At 41.6% G+C, this 25,635-nt stretch overlaps 1 protein-coding gene across 10 annotated transcripts in view; it reads left to right on the forward strand.

The window, feature by feature from the left end:
- The window catches only part of PHACTR1 (phosphatase and actin regulator 1), a 495,254-nt gene that overhangs the window by 450,158 nt on the left and 19,461 nt on the right, over window positions 1–25,635 (forward strand). For all 10 annotated transcript variants that reach the window (XM_077269898.1, XM_077269903.1, XM_077269904.1 and 7 more), the window contains 5 exons: window positions 4,447–4,762; window positions 10,727–10,956; window positions 14,274–14,430; window positions 17,706–17,761; window positions 22,688–22,749. In XM_077269898.1, coding sequence (XP_077126013.1) covers window positions 4,447–4,762; window positions 10,727–10,956; window positions 14,274–14,430; window positions 17,706–17,761; window positions 22,688–22,749 — 821 coding nt within the window. The remainder of the gene's footprint in view (window positions 1–4,446; window positions 4,763–10,726; window positions 10,957–14,273; window positions 14,431–17,705; window positions 17,762–22,687; window positions 22,750–25,635) is intronic.

A 25,635-nucleotide genomic window follows, 5' to 3' on the forward strand; every position in this document is an offset into this window, starting at 1 on the left:
GGGTCCATTTTCTCCTGTTACCCTTGGTAAAATAAAACAAATTGGAGCTGAAGTAAATTTTTTGTGAAAAAAAGTTAAATGTTCATTTTTATTTAAACATTCCAAAAATTCCTGTTTTTTTGCAATAAAAAGCATCTTTTAGTGTGTGACGGCTGCCAATCATAAAAATCCGCTAAAAAACCCCCACTATAAAAGTAAGTCAAACCCCCCTTCGTCACCCCCTTAGTTAGGGAAAAATTAAAAAATTTAAAAAATGTATTTATTTCCATTAGGGTTAATAAACTTCTTGAATGTGGTTTTGAGCACCTCGAGGAGTGCAGTTTTTAGAATGGTGTCACACTTGGTTATTTTCTATCATATAGACCCCTCAAAATGACTTCAAATGAGATGTGGTCCCTAAAAAAAAAATGGTGTTGTAAAAATGAGAAATTGCTGGTCAACTTTTAACCCTTATAACTCCCTAGCAAAAAAAAATTTTGGTTCCAAAATTGCACTGATGTAAAGTAGACATGTGGGAAATGTTACTTATTAAGTATTTTGTGTGACATATCTCTGTAATTTAATTGCAGAAAAATTCAAAGTTGGAAAATTGCGAAATTTTCAAAATTTTCGACAAATTTCCGTTTTTTTCACAAATAAACGCAGGTAATATCAAAGAAATTTTACCGCTATCATGAAGTACAATATGTCACAAGAAAACAATGTCAGAATCGCCGGGATCCGTTGAAGCGTTCCAAAGTTATAACCTCATAAAGGGACAGTGGTCAGAATTGTAAAAATTGGCCTGGTCATTAACGTTCAAACCACCCTTGGGGGTAAAGGGGTTAAACTATGGATTGAGGGATTGAGGGGGAGGGTATTCATTTTATAGGAGGAGAAGATAGTGCAGATAGAGACCTGGGCACAAATAAGGAAGTTGGGGGTGGCGGTGGCATGGGGGGTGGGGTTAGATCAATTAATAATTTAAGAAAGAATAGAGGTACAGAGAGATACATCAAGTGCATGTATATTAATGCCAGAAGCCTCGCCAACAAAATGGACAAATTAGAATTAATGTTGTTGGAGCATAATTATGACATGGTGGGGATATCTGAAACATGGTTGGATGAGAGCCATGACTGGGCTGTTAACTTGCAGGGCTATAGCCTCTTCAGAAATGACCGTACAGATAAGCGAGGGGGTGGGGTGTGTCTGTATGTAAAATCGTCCTTAAAACCCATCCTGCATGATAATATAGGTGAATCTAATGAAAATGTCACTGTGGGTGGAGATAAGGGGAGGGGGAAAAAATAATAAATTACTGATAGGGGTTTGTTATAAGTCTCCAAAAATAATGGAAGCAACGGAGAATATCCTCATAAAGCCAATAGATGAAGCTGCGACTCAAGGAGAAGTCATTATTATGGGGGACTTCAACTACCCTGAAATAGATTGGGGAACAGAAACCTGCAGTTCCAGCAAAGGTAATCGGTTTCTGACAACTTTGAGAGACAATTACCTTTCACAACTGGTTCAGGACCCAACAAGAAGGGGGGCACTGCTAGACCTAATATTAACCAACAGGCCAGACCGCTTATCAAATATAAGGGTTGGGGGTCACTTGGGGAATAGTGATCACAAAATAATAAGTTTTCATGTATCCTTTAATAAGATGTGTAGTAGAGGGGTTACAAGGACACTAAACTTCAGAAGGGCAAATTTCCAACGGATGAGAGATGATCTTGCTGCAATTAACTGGGACGGTATCCTGAGACATAAAAATACACAAAGAAAATGGGAGACGTTTATCAGCATCCTGGATAGGACCTGTGCACAATATATACCGTAGTATGGGAATAAACATACTAGAAATAGGAGGAAACCAATATGGCTAAATAGAGCTGTAAGGGGCGCAATAAGTGACAAAAAGAAAGCATTTAGAGAATTAAAGGAAGTAGGTAGTGATGAGGCATTAAATAAATACAGAAAATTAAATAAATTCTGTAAAAAGCAAATCAAGGCAGCAAAAATTGAGACAGAGAGACTCATTGCCAGAGAGAGTAAAAATAATCCCAAAATATTCTTTAACTTCGTAAATAGTAAGAAACTAAAAAATGATAGTGTTGGCCCCCTTAAAAATAGTCTGGGTGAAATGGTGGATAAGGATGAGGAAAAAGCCAATATGCTAAATGACTTTTTTTCATCAGTATTTACACAAGAAAATCCCATGGCAGACAATATGATCAGTGATAACAAAAATTCCCCATTAAGTGTCACCTGCTTAACCCAGCAGGAAGTACGGCGGCGTCTAAAAATCACTAAAATTGACAAATCTCCGGGCCCGGGTGGGATACACCCCCGAGTACTGCAGGAACTAAGTACAGTCATTGATAGATCATTATTTTTAATCTTTAAAGACTCCATAATAACAGGGTCTGTACCACAGGACTGGCGTATAGCAAATGTGGTGCCAATATTCAAAAAGGGGACAAAAACTAAACTCAGAAATTATAGGCCAGTAAGCTTAACCTCTACTGTGGGTAAAATCCTGGAGGGTTTTCTAAGGGATGCAATGCTGGAGTATCTGAAGAGGAATAACCTCATGACCCAATACCAACATGGGTTTACTAAGGACCGTTCCTGTCAGACTAATCTGATCAGCTTCTATGAAGAGGTAAGTTCTGGACTGGACCAAGGGAACGCAGTGGACGTGGTGTATATGGACTTTTCAAAAGCTTGTAAGTGGGTTAAGAGCTGCTCAGGTATAGGAAACAAAGGGTGGTTATTAATGAAGCACACTCGGACTGGGCCGTGGTTAGCAGTGGGGTACCACAGGGGTCAGTATTGGGCCCTCTTCTTTTTAACATTTATTAATGACCTTGTAGGGGGCATACAGAGTAGTATTTCAATATTTGCAGATGACACTAAACTCTGCAGGGTAATCAATACAGAGGAGGACAATTTTATATTACAGGATGATTTATGTAAACTAGAAGCTTGGGCTGACAAATGGCAAATGAGCTTTAATGGGGATAAATGTAAGGTCATGCACTTGGGTAGAAGTAATAAGATGTATAACTATGTGCTTAATTCTAAAACTCTGGGCAAAACCGTCAATGAAAAAGACCTGGGTGTATGGGTGGATGACAAACTCACATTTAGTGGCCAGTGTCAGGCAGCTGCTACAAAGGCAAATAAAATAATGGGATGCATTAAAAGGGGCATAGATGCTCATGAGGAGAACGTAATTTTACCTCTATACAAGTCACTAGTGCGACCACACTTAGAATACTGTGTACAGTTCTGGTCTCCGGTGTATAAGAAAGACATAGCTGAACTGGAGCAGGTGCAGAGCACGGTGGCGCAGTGGATAGCACAGCAGCGTTGGAGTCCTGAGTTCAAGCCCCACTAAGGACAACATCTGCAAAGAGTTTCTGGGTACTCTGGCTTCTTCCCACATTCCAAAGACATACTGATAGGGAATTTATATTGTGAGCCCCAACAAGGACAGCGATGATAATGCATGCAACCTGTAAAGCGCTGCGGAATATGTTAGTGCTATATAAAGATTATTATTATTAAGAGCGACCAAGGTTATTAGAGGACTGGGGGGTCTGCAATACCAAGATAGGTTATTATTACACTTGGGGCTATTTAGTTTGGAAAAATAAAGGCTAAGGGGTGATCTTATTTTAATGTATAAATATATGAGGGGACCGTACAAAGACCTTTCTGATGATCTTTTTAATCATAGACCGGTGACAGGGACAAGGGGGCATCCTCTACGCCTGGAGGAAAGAAGGTTCAAGCATAATAACAGACGCGGATTCTTTACTGTAAGAGCAGTGAGACTATGGAACTCTCTGCCGTATGATGTTGTAATGAGTGATTCATTACTTAAATTTAAGAGGGGACTGGATGCCTTTCTTGAAAAGTATAATGTTACAGGGTATATACACTAGATTCCTTGATAGGTTGTTGATCCAGGGAACTAGTCTGATTGCCGTATGTGGAGTCGGGAAGGAATTTTTTTCCCCAATGTGGAGCTTACTCTTTGCCACATGGGTTTTTTTTGCCTTCCTCTGGATCAACATGTTAGGGCATGTTAGGTTAGGCTATGGGTTGAACTAGATGGACTTAAAATTTTCCTTCAACCTTAATAACTATAATTGCATATGAATTAATCCTCTATTTTTAGAAATGCAGCGACAAATAGAAGAAATAAAGGTGCTGATGTATTTACATTTAAAAAAAATTTTGCACGTTTTTTGGAGGGGAAAGGGGGGTATGAACTTACCCTTGATTCCCTTAAAATCCTGGCACTGGCAGTTTCCATCTTTCAATGAATTAAAATCAATGCCAAGAAGGATTAGTATTGCTAGTTTATCATTTCCCCCCATGTAAGTATAAGCTATGTGGTGGTTTTCCATTTACGGTATAATGATGAAGTTTATTATTTTTCTCTAGACTCCGGAGCACCTGTGAAACTGCCTTGTATGCCAGGGAAGATGTCTCCTCCACTACCTCCAAAGAAAGTCATGATATGCATGCCACTAGGAGGATCAGACTATCCCCACTCCTATTCCAATCAGAAGAGCTCCCAGCATCATCACACCATCCTCCCATCTCAACTAGCCGTCCATCAGCACCAGCTTCAGTATGGAAGCCAGCATCTCTCAACTGGATCCAGTTCAGTGCCCATTCATCCATCATTACCTCCAGGATGCAGGGTCATTGAGGAGCTCAACAAGACTCTTGCTATGACCATGCAAAGGTTGGAAAGGTAAGCAGAGCCACAGTCTGCCTTGCTGTGTCATTTAGAAATATGACGAGAACTATTCTATTACCTCCATTTGTGTGGACATGCTATTAAAAAAGGATCCAAATGGATCTACAGCATGTGAGAAGAAAACTTCATGTCAGTCTGGTGTTTGCTCCTTAGTATACATGTGTATTTCAGATTGTGTGGTCTTTCAATAGCTCTTTTCCATTGACAGTGTCCCGCAGACCCGTTTTTTTGTCCGAGGAAAGGTCACCAGCAGATTTATTCAACAAGGCACTTTCTGTAATGGCTCCTAGTCATCAGTGCTCCGCTACAATTTCTATAGAGGTTTGGGGGTGTGATGGAAATGTGAATTACTAAGCAATCAGCGTGCCTTCTATCCATTTGTTGGTGGTTCAGATGTGATTGGACTGCGTCAGCATTTCTATTCTATAAAATTCCAGCGAATGCCAATTTCCAATCTCCCTGCCTTCGTGTGTCTTCTTGAACTATTTGGAGCACTGGAAATGTAGCTGAATCCACTTTTTTCATTCAGCTGTAATATTCAGATAGGAGAATCAAACAGATGCATTCTGAATTAGATCTGACATTACTGAGCTGCTCAGCTGAGTGGAGGAGTATTATATAAAAGTGGCAGTGGAGCTAAAGTGGGTGTAGTGCTAACAGTCATCATATGAGGGCCCAAAGTCCCCTCTGCCACTTCTGTATGTAGCACATCCAAAGTGAAGGGGGATTGTGAACAGAAGGGGCATAAGCATAATATTACCATAATATTAGGGACAAACTGTCAGTGGTCCACTGGGTTGAAAACGTTTGCTTTTTTATTGTGTTGTAAATTCCTATTTTTTTAAAGGTAGTCTGTCATTCGGATCAAGCCTCCGTAGCCATCTATATAGGCATGTAGGTCATAGGAAGTTGAATAAACTGATACCTTGAAATCTGTGATCCAGAGAAATCTTATTCCAGAGAAATCCACATTTTTCTTATATGTACATGAGCGTGAAGAATCTGCCTACAGATATTATTGTAAATGAAAGGAAAGTTACCAGTGTGAGACCTGTAACTAACACAGGACCAGAGAACTGACGTTTATCTCCTTATAAACACAGTTTTTGCAGCTGTCACACCTCTGCTGGATTGTAGCAATATTACAACATTGGCTGTCTGTGAGATGGAAGCTGAGAGGAACGTGCAGATGTGTCAGGTATAATCCCACACAGCCCTGCAGTGAGATCGGGAGAGCAGAGCATGTCCATTACAGCACACTAGTACTCTTAACGGTGTCAGTTAAGGGCACTTATTCATCACCGCCGCTTTTTAATGGTGCTGTGAAATAAGGCTGTAACGACTGAGACCCTGGAGAATATGATCAGGGCCGGTTTTTACAGTCCCCTGTTACGTGATCGCCGTTACTCACCGAATAACGGCAATCACAAAAAAATCCAATTTAAAATTCTTTTCTCTCTCCACTGATATGATCTAACATACCAGAGATCGTCATCTTCCTGGAAAAAAATGGCAGGCGCGATCTGCCAGCCAGTTCCCGGCAACAATAGTGAATTTTTCCTATTGGTTACTTTTGATCAGTATCACAGTGATCAAAATAAAAAAATAGTAAATTAAATCTCTCTTTGTCACCCCCTTAGTTAGATAAAAATTATAGCCTTATTTCCCTGAGGAGCATTGCGGTTTTAAGTCTCTTCACCTCGACATGTTTAACATGTCACTCTCCGCAAGGAGAAACGATACTTCTTGGATCCCGGTTAGACGCCTCTCACACAGCCAAACCAGATCTCCACTTTGCACTGACGAGGGGCAGTACCCTGAAACACAGTTTCTGCAAATTGAGATTCTGGTTTGGCTATTATCCTAAGTCACATGACAAGGCTCATTAAAAGGGTCAACACTGACTGTTAGGATTGCTACTTCCAATAGGTGGCACTAGAGTTCTAGTCCTCTTCCTCTCTGAAGAGACAATTTGCAAAATATTTTTTTTTATTTTTTTCCATTCTTTACAGTTAGAGTTGGGGATAGGGTTAGGTTTGGGGTAAGGGCTATGTTAGGGTTAGGGTTGGGGTTAGTTTTAGGGTTAGGGTTGGAGTTAGAATTGATTTTTTTTCAGAAGTTAAAAAAAAAAAAATAATGACGATATGAAGGCTAGTGTTGAGCCCAAGTGCTCACTACTCAAGTTTTCATCAGGTGCTCATGTATGCATGGACTATCGCGGATCCCAGCATGTTTTTTTGTGGTGTCTAACAGCCGTGAAACATGCGGTCAGGGACGCAAACATGTCACTCAAGCACTCGCGATGTTCGCTGCATACCCGAGCACCCAATGCAAACTGGAGTAGCCAGCACTTGCGCTCAACACTAATGACGACATATTCAATATGACAAGCTAATGTTATAAAATTCTTTGTCGTACCTGGGGGTTCAAAATGCTCGCTATGCCCCTGGATAAAATCCTTGAGGGGGAGTTTCCACCGTTTAGGCACGTCTGCTCTTCATTCCAGCCGAATTTGCATTCAAAAAGTCAAATGGCGCTCCTTCCCTTCCGAGCCCTGCCGTGCACCCAAACAGTAGTTTTCTACCACTTACGGGGTATCAGCGTGCTCAGGAGAAATTGCACAACAAATTTTAGGGTCCATTTTTTCCTGTAACCCTTGTTTAAAGTACCGTAATTTTTTTGTGAAGAAAGTTAAATGTTCATTTTGTCACTCCACGTTGTTTCAGCTCTCGTTAAGCATTTGAAGAATTAATAAACTTCTTGAATGTGGTTTTGAACACCTAGAGTGGTGCGGGTTTTAGAATGGTGTCACTTTGGTGTATTTTCTGACAATATGTCACAAAAAACAGTGTCAGAATCAGTGGGATCCATTTGAAGCGTTCCTTAGTTATTACCTCATAAAGTGGCAGTGGTCAGAATTGTAAAAATTGGCTTGGTCGTGAAGGTCAAAATTGGCTCGATCACTAAGGGCTTAAAATAATCTCTGGAGGCAGATTCTCATGTAGATCAGTGTCCAGCCCATAGATCCTAACAGCTCATTTACATATAATAAAAACCTGGATTTCTCTGGAATAAGACACCAGATTGCAGATATCAAGGTATCATTTTATTCAGTTTCCTATGACCTACATGTCCATATAGACGGCTCAGGAGGGTTGATCCTACTGACAGATGTCCTTCAATGGAAATCTTGTCCCCTGTTGATGGATTACAGGAATTGGAAACTGGTCTTGCCTTTCTGCTCCTGCTCTTCTATATGTCATACTCCTTACAGACGGACTGTAAGTTCAGGGCAGGCAAGATATTGGAACTTGGTAGGATCTATGAATGCAAGGAAGAGAGGAAAAGGAAGCTCAAGCTCGTATTGTGCTAGCAGAATGCTGGTGAATCAGGAATGGCTATGTAAAAATAGCAGATAGCAACATAATCCTTGTAGATAAAAAGTGCAGCATACACGTTTCTTGTCTTGTTTTTGGACCAGAATGTTTCTAAGGCCGGAGTCACATTACTGTGTAACACGGCCGAGTGCTATGTGCTAATACATCTGATAGCACTCTGCCCAGTGTTACTCTATGGGGCAGCTCAGATCTGCCATTATTTTCTCATGATGATTAGGCAGAGAACAATCACAGCATGCTGCGACTGGCAGCGAGACTCGGCTCTCTCGTACGCATACAAGTCTATGGGTGCGCGGGCTAATAGTCGGCAGCTCCTGCACTGGTTCTAGATGCGTACCGGGACATGGAGCGCGATTTCAGCAATGGCTGTTTAAATACAGTATACGTCAGCTGTTTATTATTGCCAAGCTTCTACAGTGTGGGAGAAGTGATAAGTCATAGGGATTTTATTCTAATGCAGGCTCATAAAAAGGAGAATGTCCAGCACTAATAAGAATCTGGAATCAGGTTTTTGCCACCTAATTTGAGAGCAGCTGCAGAGACAGAAACTCATATTCCAGTGATGTGTCACTTACTGTGCTGCTTGCTGTAGTTTTGATAAAATCACAATTTTATCAGGAGATTATCACTAGAGGACTAATAAACCTGCTGCCAGGTAGTCCTCCATATCCAAGAGCTCTGTACAACCCCTCCCCCACCACTGATTAGCAGCTTTCTGCCTATGCACAGTGTACACAGTAAGCAGCCAATCGTGGTGTGGGCGGGGTTATACAGAGCTCAGCATTCAGAGAACTGGTAGATCTACAGCATATTAAACAGTAATTGTATCAAAACTACAGAAAGTAGCCTAGTAAGTGACACATCACTGGTATCCGGGTCTGTGTCTTCACATTGTGCTGGTCTCAGATTGAGTAGCAAACACCCGGTGACAAATTCTCTTTAAGATCATGCCTTTGTCCTTCTGTAAAGCATTAGGCAGCACTGGGAGATGCTGCAAAGATCATGTGAATGGAAATAAAATAAAGGTTAAATCCAAGCAGCCATATGTGGGAATGGTCCCCATACACAGTTGTTCTGGGGACACCGATTTCCCCATTTTGGTGCAGCAGTGAAGCTTGTATATAATGGTGTATATATAATTCTGTATGGAGGACAGCGTGATCCTCGTCTTGGCTGTAGCCTGCCAGCAATGATGATTATTGGATTAGGGGGAAGTTATCTTGTGTTTTCCGCCCTGTAATAAGACACTGCTCACTATCGTGTATGCACCAGATGGCACAATCCTACGGTTGGGGATGCGTCTGCTTTGTTAATGCCAGTGGAGTCAGACCAAGAATGTGTGTAATTTCCAGCAATTACCGCAGAGATTTGGAGATGTGTGCACTTGTAGGATTCATGAGTCTCTTTTGGACCCATCCTGCATTCAGTTTGTTTTGTCCAGGATGTTTGGCGGCACAGCATGCGTTCTTATAGCCTGATACAGGTCTAGGTGTCCTGCTGATTCTGGGGGGAAGATTACCAGTCGTGTGGAAAATAATTGCAGATTTATCACTTACATAATGTAATAAATATCATTTGTTTACACCTAAACCGAATACAGTAAGAAGTGACATATTCCAGTTATTAAAGGGGTTGTCCAGGGTTTATTTTTAAAGTATCTATTTCTACAGGACTATATTATCGGACATTTTTCTCAAATACATATAATTAACAAATTGGATGATTTCCCTCAGTATTACAGGAAGGCAGGTTCTTCCTGTCACTTTAAAAGAATGAGTGCAATCTGGTGAGATTTTCTTCTCTCCGAGGCTCCAACTATGAGGGGGTGGTAGGCATTTGGAGCATTGTGCTTAGACCGGGTCAGGATTTAGGGGGATCAGATCAATTTACTCTTTACACCTTTTTGTCAAGTCAATGCTCCATAGAGAGCAAAATACAATCATGTTGAATTCATTCATAAACACAGATTGAACTACATACTGAGGGTTACTGTGTTATTAATCACCCATGTAATATGAAACTAAGGAAAAGGAGAACACAGCTGCTTCTAAAGGGTTCATGTGCAAAGTAGGGTTTACCTTGGTGTCATGCTACATACACACAAGCTAATAGCAACTTATGTTGCCGCTTCCTCCGGCCGCCTATTCCTCACCCAGTGGTACCTCTCATGATGAGTTATGCTCCCAAACCACCAACAACCAGTTATTGAGGATAGTAACATTACAATGATGATCTTTAATCTGCTGACTTATTCAATATAGTGCAGAAAAATAACTTTTAGTGGTGTATTTAAGTGCTTGCAAGGAGTCACAGGGGTTGGAGACCCTTTGCATAGTAGTCACATGGGTTGATCCTTCTGCAAGGTATAACGTGAATCATTTTAGGATCAGGACCAGCCACCTGACTATTCAAAAGAACGGCTCCACCCACTTGACACTATCTGATATGAATGCAGCTTTCTTATGTATTGACATCTGGCAGTATTACCATATGATTATATAGCTGTAATAGTTTCCAACAGTATTTGATTACAATTTATTTTGCATCAATTTTTTTGTAGCTCGGGGTTACATGGTGGGGACAGCATGTCAAAGTCAGGACTTGGTGGATATGCTGACATGAGACAAGTGCCAACTGTTGTTATTGAATGTGAAGATGATAAAGAAAATGTGCCTCATGAATCAATCTATGATGATTCCTCATGCCTGTACGCAAGAGATGATGAAGACGATACGGATGATGATGATGATGATGAGGATGAGGATGATGATGACAGCTCGCTATACACAAGTAAGTGCTCAAGCTTTTAGATATGGAGGTAATTCAAGGCATCTTATGATTATAGACTTTACAGACACATTAGAAAACGTTCTATAAAGAAATAATATATAGCGACAGATATGTTACCTATCACCAAAACAGTTGCAGGGAGTCTTCAGGAGGTCTAAGATACAAAAAGTCCTTAAAGGAGTTGTCCCCTATTAGAAAATCATTGTGCCCAGATCCAGCACCATCCAGTCAGTGAGCTCAGCGGCTCTGCCTGTGTAAGTGGAACACCCCTCCCCCACCCCTGAGCTCACTGATTGGCTGCTGCATTATCGACGTGACAGGTGCGCCGCAGCCAACACTGGCCAGTGTGAGCAGCGTCAGATACTCCGCGCGGGACCCAGGGAGGGTGAATATAAAGCAGTTTGTTATGCTGCAGCCAGGGAAGATGATTCTTTATAAGGAGGTCAACATATTTAAGTAATGTTATGATTGGAAAATTTGTTAAATGGAGGCATAACGTGAGGTTCCTAGATGATGCAAAAATTGTAACAATGATCTCAATAAAGTCACTGAAGTCACAATCCAAAGATCATACCCACAGTGAAATCTCTGCAACACAATACAAAGATAGCGTTGTCCTAACATTTGGGTGAAGTTACTATTATATTCCTACTTGGTCCTGCTCCAGTGAGGTATGCTTCTGCCGCCATGTGCCACTCCTCGAGCGGCACTAGTGATACAGGAGACATTACTGTCACCATCACTGGACGGCACAGGCACTGTCCAGCCAAGAATACTGATATGGCTAGGACCTGTATACTATCCCACCAGAAAAAAGGGTGAGTGTGCTGTCCAACAGCTCAGTGGGTGTAATCAGCTCGCAACTGTGGTCAATTGGGCAGTACCACACTCTACTTAGGCTTCTTTTACACGCACCGTTGTTTTGCGGCCCCAATAGATTGTGCCGCAATAATTTCACGGTGCGCCGTATGGCCGTTAGGGCCGTATTTACAGCGATGAAAAAAGATTGAACCTGCTCGATCTTTTTCACGGCTTACGGACACAGCCCCCATTGAAAATCAATGGGGCCGCAAAAACAACGGAAGCTTGTTTTTGTGCTGCATCGTGACTTCCGGTTTAGTGGAACGCCATTTTTTTTTCCAATACTATTTCCATAGTATTGGAAACCTGAAAAATGGCTATCCGCAAGTTTTTTGCAGACCGTGAAAATTGTGGTGATACGGCCCACATTAAAGGCCCGCAATAACGGGCCGCAAAAAAAACAGTGTAAAAGAAGCACTTCAAGCAGTCTGCTGAGGATTGCCACTTATTGTGTTTGATTGTATATATCTGGTATTCTGATTCAGATTGTTTGCTGACATTGTATTTCCCAAAATCATGACTCTTGTCCGATTTTCCTGTTGACTGACCTAATGGTACCTAACCCTGCCTTTTTTCCTTGCTACAGTTTTGTCTTCTTATTTTGACCGATTCTCCTCCAGTTACTAACTTGTATAGTTTTACCACTCTTGCCTCATGCTCGCTCCTCCAGCCAGCGGCTACTCCATAAATGCAACGCATGGGGGCGCTGATGTAAGTCCAGATCCCTTCATAGGGTTTAAAGGGTGAAGGTCAGGGTTATTCTGGGACCTCTTGTGTGGAGTGAGTAGCCCCAAGTCTGTCCGTGGTGGAATTTTTCTGCTGACCCCTGACTGACTTATAGGAATAGTAGTAACAGTTCTGCCACAGTATAGGACTGATCCACACAGTGAGCATCACCATGCAGAGATAATGCAGAAAACAGGACTAAAAATATAATGATGTCATAATACAGTAGATAATGAAGTGAATTAATTGGAACAAGAGTGAATGCAGAGAATGTAAATTATGTGCTCAATGATGCCACGTAAGAGATATAAGAAACACACTAGAAGGATATCTCATCATAAAGGTAATAAAGATAAAAAGGTAGTGTACAGTAATGTCACAAAAAAATAGAAGAATAAACAATGTCACATGAAATGAATACACACAGCATTATAATATGATGCCGATAGTGATATCACAGGCCGAGGTGAAAAAGACAACAATAAAGAATCAAAAAATGACTTGCTTTGGGAGAACCGTGTATGCCTATATATTCTTAACCCAATTAATCTGTTATATACACGCACCTAAATGTATTATATAACACGACTGTAACAATAGCAGGACTCCGGCCTTTCCTCCTAAGGCTTCTTTCACACTTGCGTCGGTACGGGTACGTCGCTAAGCGTGGGCTGCGGATGCAGTTTTTCAACGCATCCGCTGCCCATTCTGAAGTCCGGGGAGGAGGGGGCGGAGTTCTGGCCGCGCATGCGCCGTAGAAAATGGCAGACGCGACAGACAAAAAAAGTTACATTGAACGTTTTTTCGTGACGACGCTCCGCCAAAACACGACGGATCCGTTGCACGACGGACGTGACGAATGGCCAATGCATCGCGATCCGTCGGCAATAAAAGTCTATGGGCAAAAAACGCATCCTACGGGCACTTTTGCAGGATCCGTTTTTTGCCCAAAACGATGGATTGCTAAAAACGCAAGTGTGAAAATAGCCTAACCCTCCCAGTCATTTACTGTTCATTTATTTTCTCTCTCCCCCATCCACCCGGTTCTTGTTTTATTGTTATTACTGTCCTTAAACTTTTTGTGTTTGTTTCTTATAGTCGCAAAAATAAAATAAATAAAAAATAGGCAATAATTACTAATAATAAATATACAGTAGAGTAGTAGAAGAAAAAAAAAGAAAAAAAATTAAATGAACAATGAAATGATAATATCCAGTTAGGGCACAGGACAGGGACAATACACAGTAACGTTACAGTATACAGAGAATTAACCCTGGTGTTGCTAGGGTTCGAATGCGACAGACTTCTGCATCCAGAAAGTTCTAAGCACCTGCATTCTTCACTACCAGCTGGAGATTTCATCTCTGTCTATATAATATTATATATATATATATATATATATATATATATATATATATATATATATATATATATAGAGCAGATTGAGCCAACAAGATTACTTCATTCCATGGATGTCATTCATTGTGTGCCCTGGCTCAGGAGAATATGCGTGTGGCTCATCTCTCTCACCATATTGACCTAGTGAGTCATCTGATAGATCCAATGAATATGGATGCGATTCCTACTTTTTAATGCTAAACTCGTAATTGGTGCACTACTTGTTCCACCATGCTATCTGGTGAAATGGAACCAATGCACCCTGATAATCTATCCAGAACCTTATAAGCCTGGAGCCAATTAGTAGGCTGTGTATTCTCTTCTTTCCCAAGGTTCGCTGGCATTAAAGGTTCTCAGGAAGGATTCTTTGGCAATCAAGTTAAGCAACAGACCGTCCAAGAGAGAGTTGGAGGAGAAGAACATTCTGCCCATGCAGACGGATGAAGAGAGGCTGGAACTGAGGCAGCAGATCGGGACTAAGCTCACTAGGTAGGTTCCTTGTATTGCCATGTGAAATGCTGAAGGCCTATTCTGTGATGGAGTCTTACCCAGCCTGTGGTCACATCACGACTGACTTAGCTCTATACCGTTCACATTCTTGGTCAATCCAAGTGAAAATCTCGGATGTACGACATACTCTTTAACCCCTTTGATGCGTTGCACAAAAGCATTTTTACATCATAATGAATTTTGCAAGATTTGCAGTGAACGTCATATGAATTACATTCTCCAACGTTACCTAAAATAATAAGAGATAATAATAATAAGATGTTGAAAATATTTCATGTTTGATTTTTTTTTCGCCTTCTTCCAAGAGGGATAACTTTTTTTATTTTTCTGTCAACTTAGCTGTAAGAGGGCTTTTTTATGGGACAAGTTGTAGTTTTGAATCACCATTCATTTTATTATATAACGTACCGAAAAACGGGAAAGTGCAGTGAAAAAAAGCTCGCAATCCCTCCATTGTTTTCTTCCGTTTTTTTTTTTTTTACAGTGCTGTAAAATTTATCTGGCACTACAATTCTTAACATGGTCATAGTTATACAAAACTTGGTAGACTTTTACAGATGTGGTGATGCCAAATATATTTTTGTTATGTATTTAATTTTAATTGGGTGGAAAAATATATTTTCAAAGAAGTTTTTTTTTATTTTTTAACGCCTTTTAGACCACTTGAACCTGTGATTGTCTGATCACTTGTTCTATAGACTGCAATACCTCAGTATTATCCAGTTGCCACCATCTTAGTACTCCTGGGAAATGGCATTTTCTCTATATACAGTGGCTTGCGAAAGTATTCACCCCCTTGTCGTTTTCTGTGAAAACTTCAGTGTGCATGACGGTTCACCCCCTAAAGTCAGTACTTTTTAGAGTTTCCTTTTGTGACAATTACAGCTGCAAGTTACTTCAGATAAGTCTCATCTTGCCACTGGGATTTTTGCCCACTCCTCAAGCCAAAACCGCTCCAGCTCCTTCAAGTTAGATGGTTTCTTCTGGTGAATAGCAATCTTTGTCTGACCACAGTTTCTCAATAGATCAAGGTCTGAGCTTTGACTAGGCCACTCCAAAACATTTAGGCTGTGTGCACACGTTGCGGATTTTTCGTGTTTTTTCGCTATAAAAACGCTATAAAAATGCATAAAAAACACATACATTATGAATCCCATCATTTAGAATGCATTCCGCAATTTTTGTGCACACAATCATCATCATCGCGGTACAAAACGCAGCATGTTCATTAACTTTGTAGATTTTTTGCGGATTTCCCACTATATCATTGCATTGGGAAATCTCCGAAAAAATCCGCAAAAAAACCGCGCAAAAAACACATGCGGATTTCTTGCAGAAAATGTCCGGTTTTGCTCAGGAAATTTCTGCAAGAAATCCTGAACGTGTGCACATAGCCTTACACTTTTTCCCTTGACCCACTCGAGTGTTGCTTTTGCAGTATGCTTTGAATCATTGTCTTGTTGGAAAGTGAACCTCTGTCCCAGTCTCAAATCAATGACAAACTGAAACAGGTTTTGCTCAAAAACATGTCTGTATTTCCCACCAACCATCTTTTCCCTGACTAGAACCATTTTCCCTGTCCCTGCTGCTGAAAAACATCCCCACATCATGATGCATCCACCACCATGTTTCACTGTGGAGATGGTGTTCTTGGAGTGATGAGCTGTTTTAGTTTGTTTACCTTGGTGGACAGAAAGTTCAATTTTGGTCTCATCTGACCACAGCACCTTCCTCCATACAGTTGGGGAGTCTCCCACTTGTCTTTTGGCAAACTCAAAATGAGCCTTACAATTTTTGCGTTTTAACTAAAGGCTTTTTTCTGGTCACGATTCCATAAAGGCCACCTCTAAGGAGTGTAAGCTTATTGTGGTTGTATGGACAGTCTCTGCTTGGGAACTCTTCCACTCCTTCAGGGTTACGTTTGGTCTCTGTGCTGCCTCTCTTGATTAATGCCCTCCTTGTCTGAGCTGAGAGTTTTGGTTGGTAGCCCTCTCTTGGCAGGTTTGTTGTGGTACCATGTTCTTTCCATTTGATGATAACGGATTTGATGGTACTCCACGAAAAGCCGTACAGTTCGCCTTGTTCCCAGGTGCTGGGTGCTGAAGGCAGCTTTCATCATTGTCGCCTGGTCTCCCTGAGATCAACGTGACCAGGTGACAATGATGGGAGTTGTATTCAGCACCTGCTGCATACATTGTGTGTTAAATAAAAAATTAATGAAACAAAGAAATGGCATGGGCTCTCTTGTATTTTTCATAACCAGCAGAGAGAAAGCCGACTGCTAGAGGCCAATGTTAATAATCTGGGAAAGTGGACAATATCCCAAAATATTCCCAGGCTATTAGTAACAACTCACAGCTGTTTGCTTATCCTTTACTAGAAAAAATGACTTCGGGTCCCCCTATAATTTCTAACCAGCAAAGGCTAAACAGACAGCTGTGGGCTGATATTAATAGCCTGGGAAGGGGCCAGGGATATTGCACCCCCTCCCAGGCTAAGAACATCAGCCCTCAGCTGCTGCAAATCTGGCGCTTAGCCTAGCTCTTCCCACTTGTCCTGGTGCGGTAGCAAGTGGGGTAATAGGGTTGAGGTTGATGTAAGCTGTTTTATGACCGCTGACATCGAGCCCAGCGGTTAGTAATGGAGAGGCATCTATAAGACACCTCCATTACTAATCCCATAATCAAATGTAAAAAATGACATAGACACAGGAAAAGGTCCTTTAATTGAAATAAAGACACAGACTCCTTTATTAATAAACACTCCCGACCTTCTTTTTCCCATTACTGTAAAGTAACAAATAATAAAACATCATATTCGTCATACTAATTATTTAATACACGACATGCACTTGTATAGTGAGAGGCAGTCTCTGTGCTTGGGCACTGGAAGGGCAGCAATCACATAAAGCCATATGACGCTAGGTGCCTGGCACCACACTGTATTGCGCCTCCTTGCTGGGCTTTTATACCCAGCTTTTTTTGCACAGTAAAGCACATTACCTACAACATGATAAAGTCAGGAAGTTTTGTGGCAAGAGAAGGAAATGTTGTAACCCCGTTTTATCGCACTAATATCTATACAAGTAATAATGACTTACCAGCAGCACGGCCTCTCTGTGTGTGAGGTTTCCTTGTGCCGCTGTAAACCATAGGTATTATAGCAGCGCCCATTGTACAGCGAGTCTAGTAGCTATAAAGCCGCAGACATAATCAGGAGAACATGGTTAAGAAGATCTCAACCTTTTTTCGCAGACGACTGAGCCAAAGGCCGACAGCTGAAGAGTTGGAACAAAGAAATATTCTGAAACGTAAGTTAATTCTGCTTTTTTCTATGCAAAGTTGATGTGTAAATAGCAGACGACGTGTCTAAGAGGGACCTGTCCATCTCCCGTCTGATTTGTACCGATCGTCTGTTATTACTGTTAGAATTTATGAAGAAATTGACAGCTGGGCGTTGTAAATGGATTAACAGAGGAATGGGGCAATGCACAATGATGGAAAAAACTAGTTCCTGGTGCAGATTTTCCATGCAGATTTGTAAACTGAAATCCTCAGTGTTTCTGCATGTGAAATCCATACCTATCCTCTGCACTTATATGTGCATTTTTGTAACAGGAATAGAACAATACAATGCCAGGCCGGCCAGCAGTGTTAACCTGACGATTTAAGGGTCCCCTATGTAATTAATGGGTAAAATCCACACCAAAAAGATGTATTTTTGCAACCGAAATTGACATTCTGGGAATATAATGAAAACAGAAAAAAAGCCCATTTCTGCTTGGATACTGCAAAAAGCATGCGGATGAGATTAACTCAAAACTTTGCTGGTACTGTAAAATGCTGTGGATTTTACTTGCAGAAAATCTGCACCAAAGATGTGAATTTGGTCTTATGACGCATCTTCCATTTCTGATAACATTTCCAAGCAGGCAGATCACCATGAATGGTGTGCACTTCATTACTTTGTGAGAATAGATACCATCAAGGAATCCTCCTGGTCTTCTCTTGTAGTCTAAATACATTGGGAAGATCTTCTCTATCGCCCTAATTTCTGTGTTCACTACGAGCTCTCCTTACAAAGCACAGAAGTTAAAGGGGTTGTCGATTGACTTGAAATACCTTGGCCTTAAAACAGTTCCCATCTTTGTTTATGTGCTATACGTTCACATGGCTGCTGCAGCTAATCACTGGCCACTGCAGCTAATCACTGGCCTTTGCAATCGTATGCTATTACTGAACAAACCACTTGTCAGGCCAGTGATTGGCTGCAGCGGTCACACAGAGTATATCAGGTGAGTCATGGTTATTTTTCTTTATTTTAGGACATTTCCTGCTAAGGCTGATAGGGTGATAAAATATAATAAAAATATTTCCTCATGGTAAACTATAGTAAAATTGACAACAGTGTACATGAAGTAAAACAATATCTATTATACATATTTGCCAACAGCTGTGATTGTTTTCAGGACATCCCCATGGCCGGCTCATAGGCTTGTGCTGACACCATCCAGAATTGGTTGTTTTGGTGTATTCCAGGTCCCTCCTAGAAGGTCTAATTGTCCCTATTGTGGACATTACAGTGTTGGCAAGTATTCAGTATGCTGCTGCCTGCTGTGCTCTACCCCATGTTTCCAGGCTGGGCAGCTAATGCAGGAGGGTCTGCTCTAGATATATATATAGTTAGGTTCAGAAATATTTGGACAGTGACTGAATGCTCTATTTTTCTACCAATCCTCCTAAATTCAGGGGCTCAAAAGTAATTGTACGAATTAACTTAACCATAAATAAAATGTTTATTTTAATACTTTGTAGAGAATCCTTTGCAGGCAATGACTGCCTGAAGTCTGGAGGCCATGAATGTTAGAAAATGCTGGGATTCCTTTTTGGAAACCATGCATTCCCATGCCATCACTGCCTCCACCATGTTTTACAGAGGATGTGTTGTGCTTTGGATCATCATAAGCCATTCCAAGCCTTTTCCAATATTTCTTCTTCCCAACATTATGGTACAGGTTTATCTTATTTCCATCTGTCCAAAGAATGTTTTTCCAGAAATGGGCTGACTTCTTTACATTTTTTTTGTCAAAGTCTAATCTGACCTCTCTATTTTTAAGGCTGATTAATATTTTGCACCTTGTGGTGAACCCTCTGTATCTGCTCTCATGAAGTTTTTTTCGTATGGTAGTCTTAGACAATGAAAAGAGTTTTTTAGAGTTTTTTCATCATGAGAAGGATTCTGTGTTCATCAACCACTGTGGTTTTCTATGGACGTCCAGACCTTTTTGAGTTCCCAAGCTCACCAATGCGCTCTTTTTTTTTTTGAAGAATGTATCAAGCTATCAAACTGTTGATTAGGCCACTCCTAACATTTTTGCTATCTCTGTGATCGATTTGTTCTTTTTTTTCAGCCTATTGATGGTCTGTTTCTCTTCCATTGAGATCTGCTTTGACCTCACGTTGTGGGTTCACAACAACAGCTTGTGAATGCAACACCTGGAATCAGCTACAAACCTTGTACCTACTTAATAGATGATGGATTAATGAGGGAATATCTCATGCGGCCCATTGAAGAGCTTTTGAGATATCTGTCCAGTTACTTTTGGTCCTTTTAAAAAGAGGCAGATACATATTAAAGAGCTGCAGTTCCTAAACCCTTACTCCAATTAGGATGTGACCACCCTCAAATTAAAGCTGAGTTCCTGCAGTTTAAGTCCATATTGATTGTATAACTGTATGTTGGATATGTTTTGCTAAACAGCTAAAATGCCAAAAGTTATGTCACTGTCCAAATGTTTCTGGACCTAACTATATATATATTTTTTAACAGATAATTAGTAACAATCTGTCTGTAAGCATTGATTGTTGATGTTAATTGATATGTCTATGGTAATAAAATGATCGGATGACTGTGTACAAAATTCTGTGGGACCTTGAAGTGGTTCTGTTTCCAGTAAACTATTGTCCTCAGGGGCCATTTAGTTGAACAAACAAACTGTACTTCACTTACCATCCACAAGCCCAGCAAAGTGTCTCTGTCACTGCCATGGATTTTGTTGCTTGTCTGCATCACTGATGTCACGTCGACAGCACTGCAGACAATCACTTAGCTCAGCAGCTCATGCCGATGTACAGTGGGTACGGAAAGTATTCAGACCCCTTTAAATTTTTCACTCTTTGTTTCATTGCAGCCATTTGGTAAATTCAATAAAGTTCATTTTTCCTCATTAATGTACACTCTGCACCCCATCTTGACTGAAAAAAGCAGAAATGTATAAATTTTTGCAAATTTAATAAAAAAGAAAAACTGAAATATCACATGGTCATAAATATTCAGACCCTTTGCTCAGTGTTGAGTAGAACCCCCCTTTTGAGCTAGTACAACCATGAGTCTTCTTGGGAATGATGCAACAAGTTTTTCACACCTGGATTTGGGGATCCTTTGCCATTCTTCCTTGCAGATCCTCTCCAGTTCCGTCAGGTTGGATGGTGAACATTGGTGGACAGCCATTTTCAGGTCTCTCCAGAGACTATCAATTGGGTTTAGGTCAGGGTTCTGGCTGGGCCAGTCAAGAATGGTCACAGAGTTGTTCTGAAGCCACTTCTTTGTTATTTTAGCTGTGTGCTTAGGGTCATTGTCTTGTTGGAAGGTGAACCTTCGGCCAAGTCTGAGGTCCCGAGCACTTTGGAAATGTTTCCTTCAATGACAACCAGTCGTCCTGTCCCTACAGCTGAAAAACACCCCCATAGCACAATGCTGCCACCACCACGTTTCACTGTTGGGATTGTATTGGGCAGGTGATGAGCAGTGCCTGGTTTTCTCCACACATATCGCTTAAAATTATCACCAAAAAGGTCTATCTTCATCTCATCAGACCAGAGAATCTTATTTCTCAGTCTGGAAGTCCTTCATGTGTTTTTTTTTAGCAAACTATGCGGGATTTCATATGTCTTGCACTGAGGAGAGGCTTCCGTCAGACCACTCTGCCATAAAGGCCTGACTGGTGGAGTGCTGCAGTGATAGTTGTCTTTGTGGAACTTTCTGCCATCTCCCTACTGTATCTCTGGAGCTCAGCCACAGTGATCTTGGGGATCTTATTTACCTCTCTCACCAAGGCTCTTCTACCAAGATTGCTCAGTTTGGCTGGATGGCCAGGTCTAGGAAGACTTCTGGTGGTCCCACACTTCTTCCATTTAAGGATTATGGAGGCCTCTGTGCTCTTAGGAACCTTGAGTACTGCCAAAATTCTGTTGTAACCTTGGCCACATCTGTGATTTGCCACAATTCTGTCTCTGAGCTCCTTGGCCAGTTCCTTTGACCTTATGATTCTCATTTGGTCTGACATGCACTGTGAGCTGTGAGGTCTTATATAGACAGGTGTGTGCCTTTCCAAATCAAGTCCTATCAGTTTAATTAAACACAGCTGGCCTCCAATGAAGGAGTAGAACCATCTCAAGGAGGATCACAAGGAAATGGACAGCATGTGACTTAAATATGAGTGTCTAGGCAAAGAGTCTGAATACGTATGACCATGTGATATATCAGTTTTTCTTTTTATTAAATTTGCAAAAAAATCTACATTTCAGGGGGGTTCACTCAAGATGGGGTGCAGAGTGTACATTAATGTGAAAAAATGAACTTTTTTGAATTTACCAAATGGCTGCTATGAAACAAAGAGTGAAAAATTTAAAGAGGTCTGAATACTTTCCGTACCCACTGTAGATGGTACAAGCATTGGAGACTAGTGATTGACTGAGAGCGAGTGAGGGTAAATAAAGAACAATCACTGAGCTCAGCAGCTTTTGCAGTCTACACCGGCAGAGCTGCTGAACTCAGTGATTGGCTGCAGCTCTGTCGAAATTATGGCAGTTGTGCAGACAAACAGAGACCGGGGCAGTGGCAAAGACCCCGTGCTAGACTGCAGTAGGGTAAGTGAACAACGGATTGTTTGATTTTTATTTTTTTTTACACTGAACTGTGCCCGAGGACAATAGTTTTCTGGAGCCAGAAAACCCCTTTAAGCGTAACTGAAACCGTGTTTTGGGCTGAATTATGTGACATTAGTACAGTTGGAGGTCTGTGTAAACTCTCTTCAGGACCATGCATGGTAGATTTACTTAGATACCAATTATCAGTTTAGGCTGATGGACTAAATTATTTGCCAGAAAGATAAATTGTTTGCAGATCTTTGTGAAATGACAGGATTGTCGAGTTTAATTCTGCTTCTACTTTACAGCTCGTAATGAACAAGAAGAACAGGAGGAAAAGCGAGAAATTAAAAGGAGACTTACACGCAAGGTGAGATTATGAAACGTCCCGCTGGGGTCTTTCTGATAGACATGGCTGCTGTAATGATCGGCACATTTTCAGATCGGATGATCCAACTGCCGCTTAGAGTGCGTTTCCATGTAAAATTGGCCACATATTAGTGAATCGATAAATTCCTATTTATTTCTCTATGAAATCGACCTGCTGTACCCATGTTCAGGCTCTTGGGCGTCTTCTAAAGGCTCCATGCTTTCAACACCATCCAGCATTTAAAAGAAGTAACTGCCATCTTCTGACTGCCATGGAGTTCAAAAGACACCAAAAAATACGTCCCAAAAAATGTCGTTGGAAAAACTTCAGCAAAGCGATTCAGGAAACGATTTACAAACGCTAACAAAAAACAATTGGTATTTCAAAAAAGAAAATGAGAGCAATGAAAAAATTTGTAGTGTGAACATACCCTTACAGTTCTACTCAATCCCGCGCCCGGCAGCCGCTTTACTGCTGGCAATTGAAGCCAGCTGTTTAGGAAAGAGCTACATTTTCTGTTGTGAATTTGGATTCTGGGCTCCCCCGGTGGCCGCTTGTGGAATTGGACTTGTCATCCTCTTTCCTGTTTCACCTGGTTCCATCAGTAGTGGGTGTCGCTATTTAAGGCTACGTTCACATTAGCGGCGCCCGCCGCAGCGGCGGGCGCCGCAGCGGCGCCGCATGCATCATGCGCCCCTATATTTAACATGGGGGCGCATGGACATGCGGTGCACTTGCTTTTTGCGCCGCATGCGTCCCTGCGGCGCCCGCGTCGGGTCGCGGAGGACGCAGCAAGTTGCATTTTTGCTGCGTCCAAAATCAATGAAAAAAAGGACGCATGCGGCGCAAAAAGCTGCGTTGTGCATGTGTTCACATTTGCGCTGTGCGTTGCGGCGGCGACGCTGCGGCGCACACCGCAAATGTGAACGTAGCCTAAGCTCATTTCTCTGGTGGTTTCTTGCCGGTCAACAATGTTATCTGATGCCTCTCAGTGCTTGTTCCTGCTTCTAGACTACTACTAGATAAGTTGGACTTTTGTCCATGTTTTGTTTTGCCTATTTGTTCCAGTTCACAGCTGAAGTTTTGTTACTGTGTCTGGAAAGCTCTCGTTGATCAGGGATTGCTACTCTGGCGTTATGAGTTAATGCCAGAGTTTAAGGTAATCTCTGGATGGTGTTTTGTTAGTGTTTTTCTGCTGACCATGAAAGTATACTATCTGTCTTCTGCTATCTAGTAAGCGGACCTCAAATTTGCTAAGACTATTTTCCTGCTGCGTTTGTTGTTTCATCTGAACTCACCGTCATTATATGTGGGGGGCTACTGTCTTCTTTGGAATATTTCTCTAGAGGTGAGCCAGGTCTTATATTTCCCTCTGCTAGCTATTTAGGTCTTAGGCCAGAGCTGGGCATCTAGCGATAAATAGGAAATGCTACCTGGCTATTTCTAGTTGCGCGGCAGGCTTAGTTCATGGTCAGTATAGTTCCATCTTCCGAGAGCTTGTCCCTCTATAGGCTTGCTATGATCTCTGCCTGCAGAGTTCATGACAGTTTGACCGGCCCGTAAAGTGTTAAAGACCCAGGTTGAGAAAGGAGAGTTATAAGAAGTCTGCTGGAATTTTTTTTTTTTTTTTTTTTCCTCCAGTCTGCCTTGCTGCAGTCTTTTTTCTCTCTCTCCTTCTAATCTCTGTATGGCTCTGTGTGCACCTGACAATAATGGATCTCCAGAGTGTAACTGCGGGTTTGAATAATTTCATCACGAAAGTACAAAATTTGCAAGATTTTGTGGTACATGCTCCGGTATCTGAGCCGAGAATTCCTTTGCCGGAGTTCTTCACAGGGAATAGAGCTAGCTTCCAGAATTTCCGAAATAATTGTAAGCTTTATTTGTCCCTGAAGTCTCGTTCAGCTGGAGACCCTGCTCAGCAGGTTAGGATTGTGATTTCCTTGCTCAGGGGTGACCCTCAAGATTGGGCCTTCTCATTGCCAGCAGGGGATCCTGCGTTACGCGATGTGGATGCGTTTTTTCTGGCCTTGGGCTTGCTTTATGAGGAACCTCATTTGGAACTTCAGGCAGAAAAAACTTTGATAGCACTATCTCAGGGGCAAGACGAAGCTGAAGTTTTCTGCCAAAAATTCCGTAAATGGTCTGTGCTTACTCAGTGGAATGAGTGCGCCTTGGCGGCAACTTTCAGAGAAGGTCTCTCTGATGCCGTTAAGGATGTTATGGTGGGGTTCCCTGTGCCTGCAGGTCTGAATGAGTCCATGACTATGGCTATTCAGATTGATAGGCGTCTGCGGGAGCGCAAACCGGTGCACCATCTGGCGGTGTCTATGGAAAAGACGCCAGAAAGTATGCAGTGTGATAGAATTCTGTCCAGGAGCGAGCGACAGAATTTTAGACGGAAGAATGGATTGTGTTTCTATTGTGGGGATTCTACTCATGTTATATCAGCATGCTCTAGGCGTACAAAGAAGCTTGATAAGTCTGTTTCCATTGGCACCATTCAGTCTAAGTTTATTTTGTCTGTAACCCTGATTTGCTCTTTGTCATCCATTGCCACGGACGCCTATGTTGACTCTGGCGCCGCTCTGAGTCTTATGGATTGGTCCTTTGCCAATCGTTGTGGTTTTGATTTAGAGCCTTTGGAGACTCTTATTCCTCTGAAGGGGATTGACTCCACCCCATTGGCTAATAATAAACCACAATACTGGACACAAGTAACCATGCGTATCAATCCGGATCACCAGGAGATTATTCGTTTCCTGGTGCTGTATAATTTACATGACGATTTGGTACTGGGATTGCCATGGTTGCAGTCTCACAACCCAGTCTTGGACTGGAGAGCAATGTCTGTGTTGAGCTGGGGATGTAAGGGTATTCATGGGG

The sequence above is a fragment of the Ranitomeya variabilis genome, chromosome 6 (assembly GCF_051348905.1).
Source record: "Ranitomeya variabilis isolate aRanVar5 chromosome 6, aRanVar5.hap1, whole genome shotgun sequence".
Taxonomy (NCBI): Eukaryota; Metazoa; Chordata; class Amphibia; order Anura; family Dendrobatidae; genus Ranitomeya; species Ranitomeya variabilis.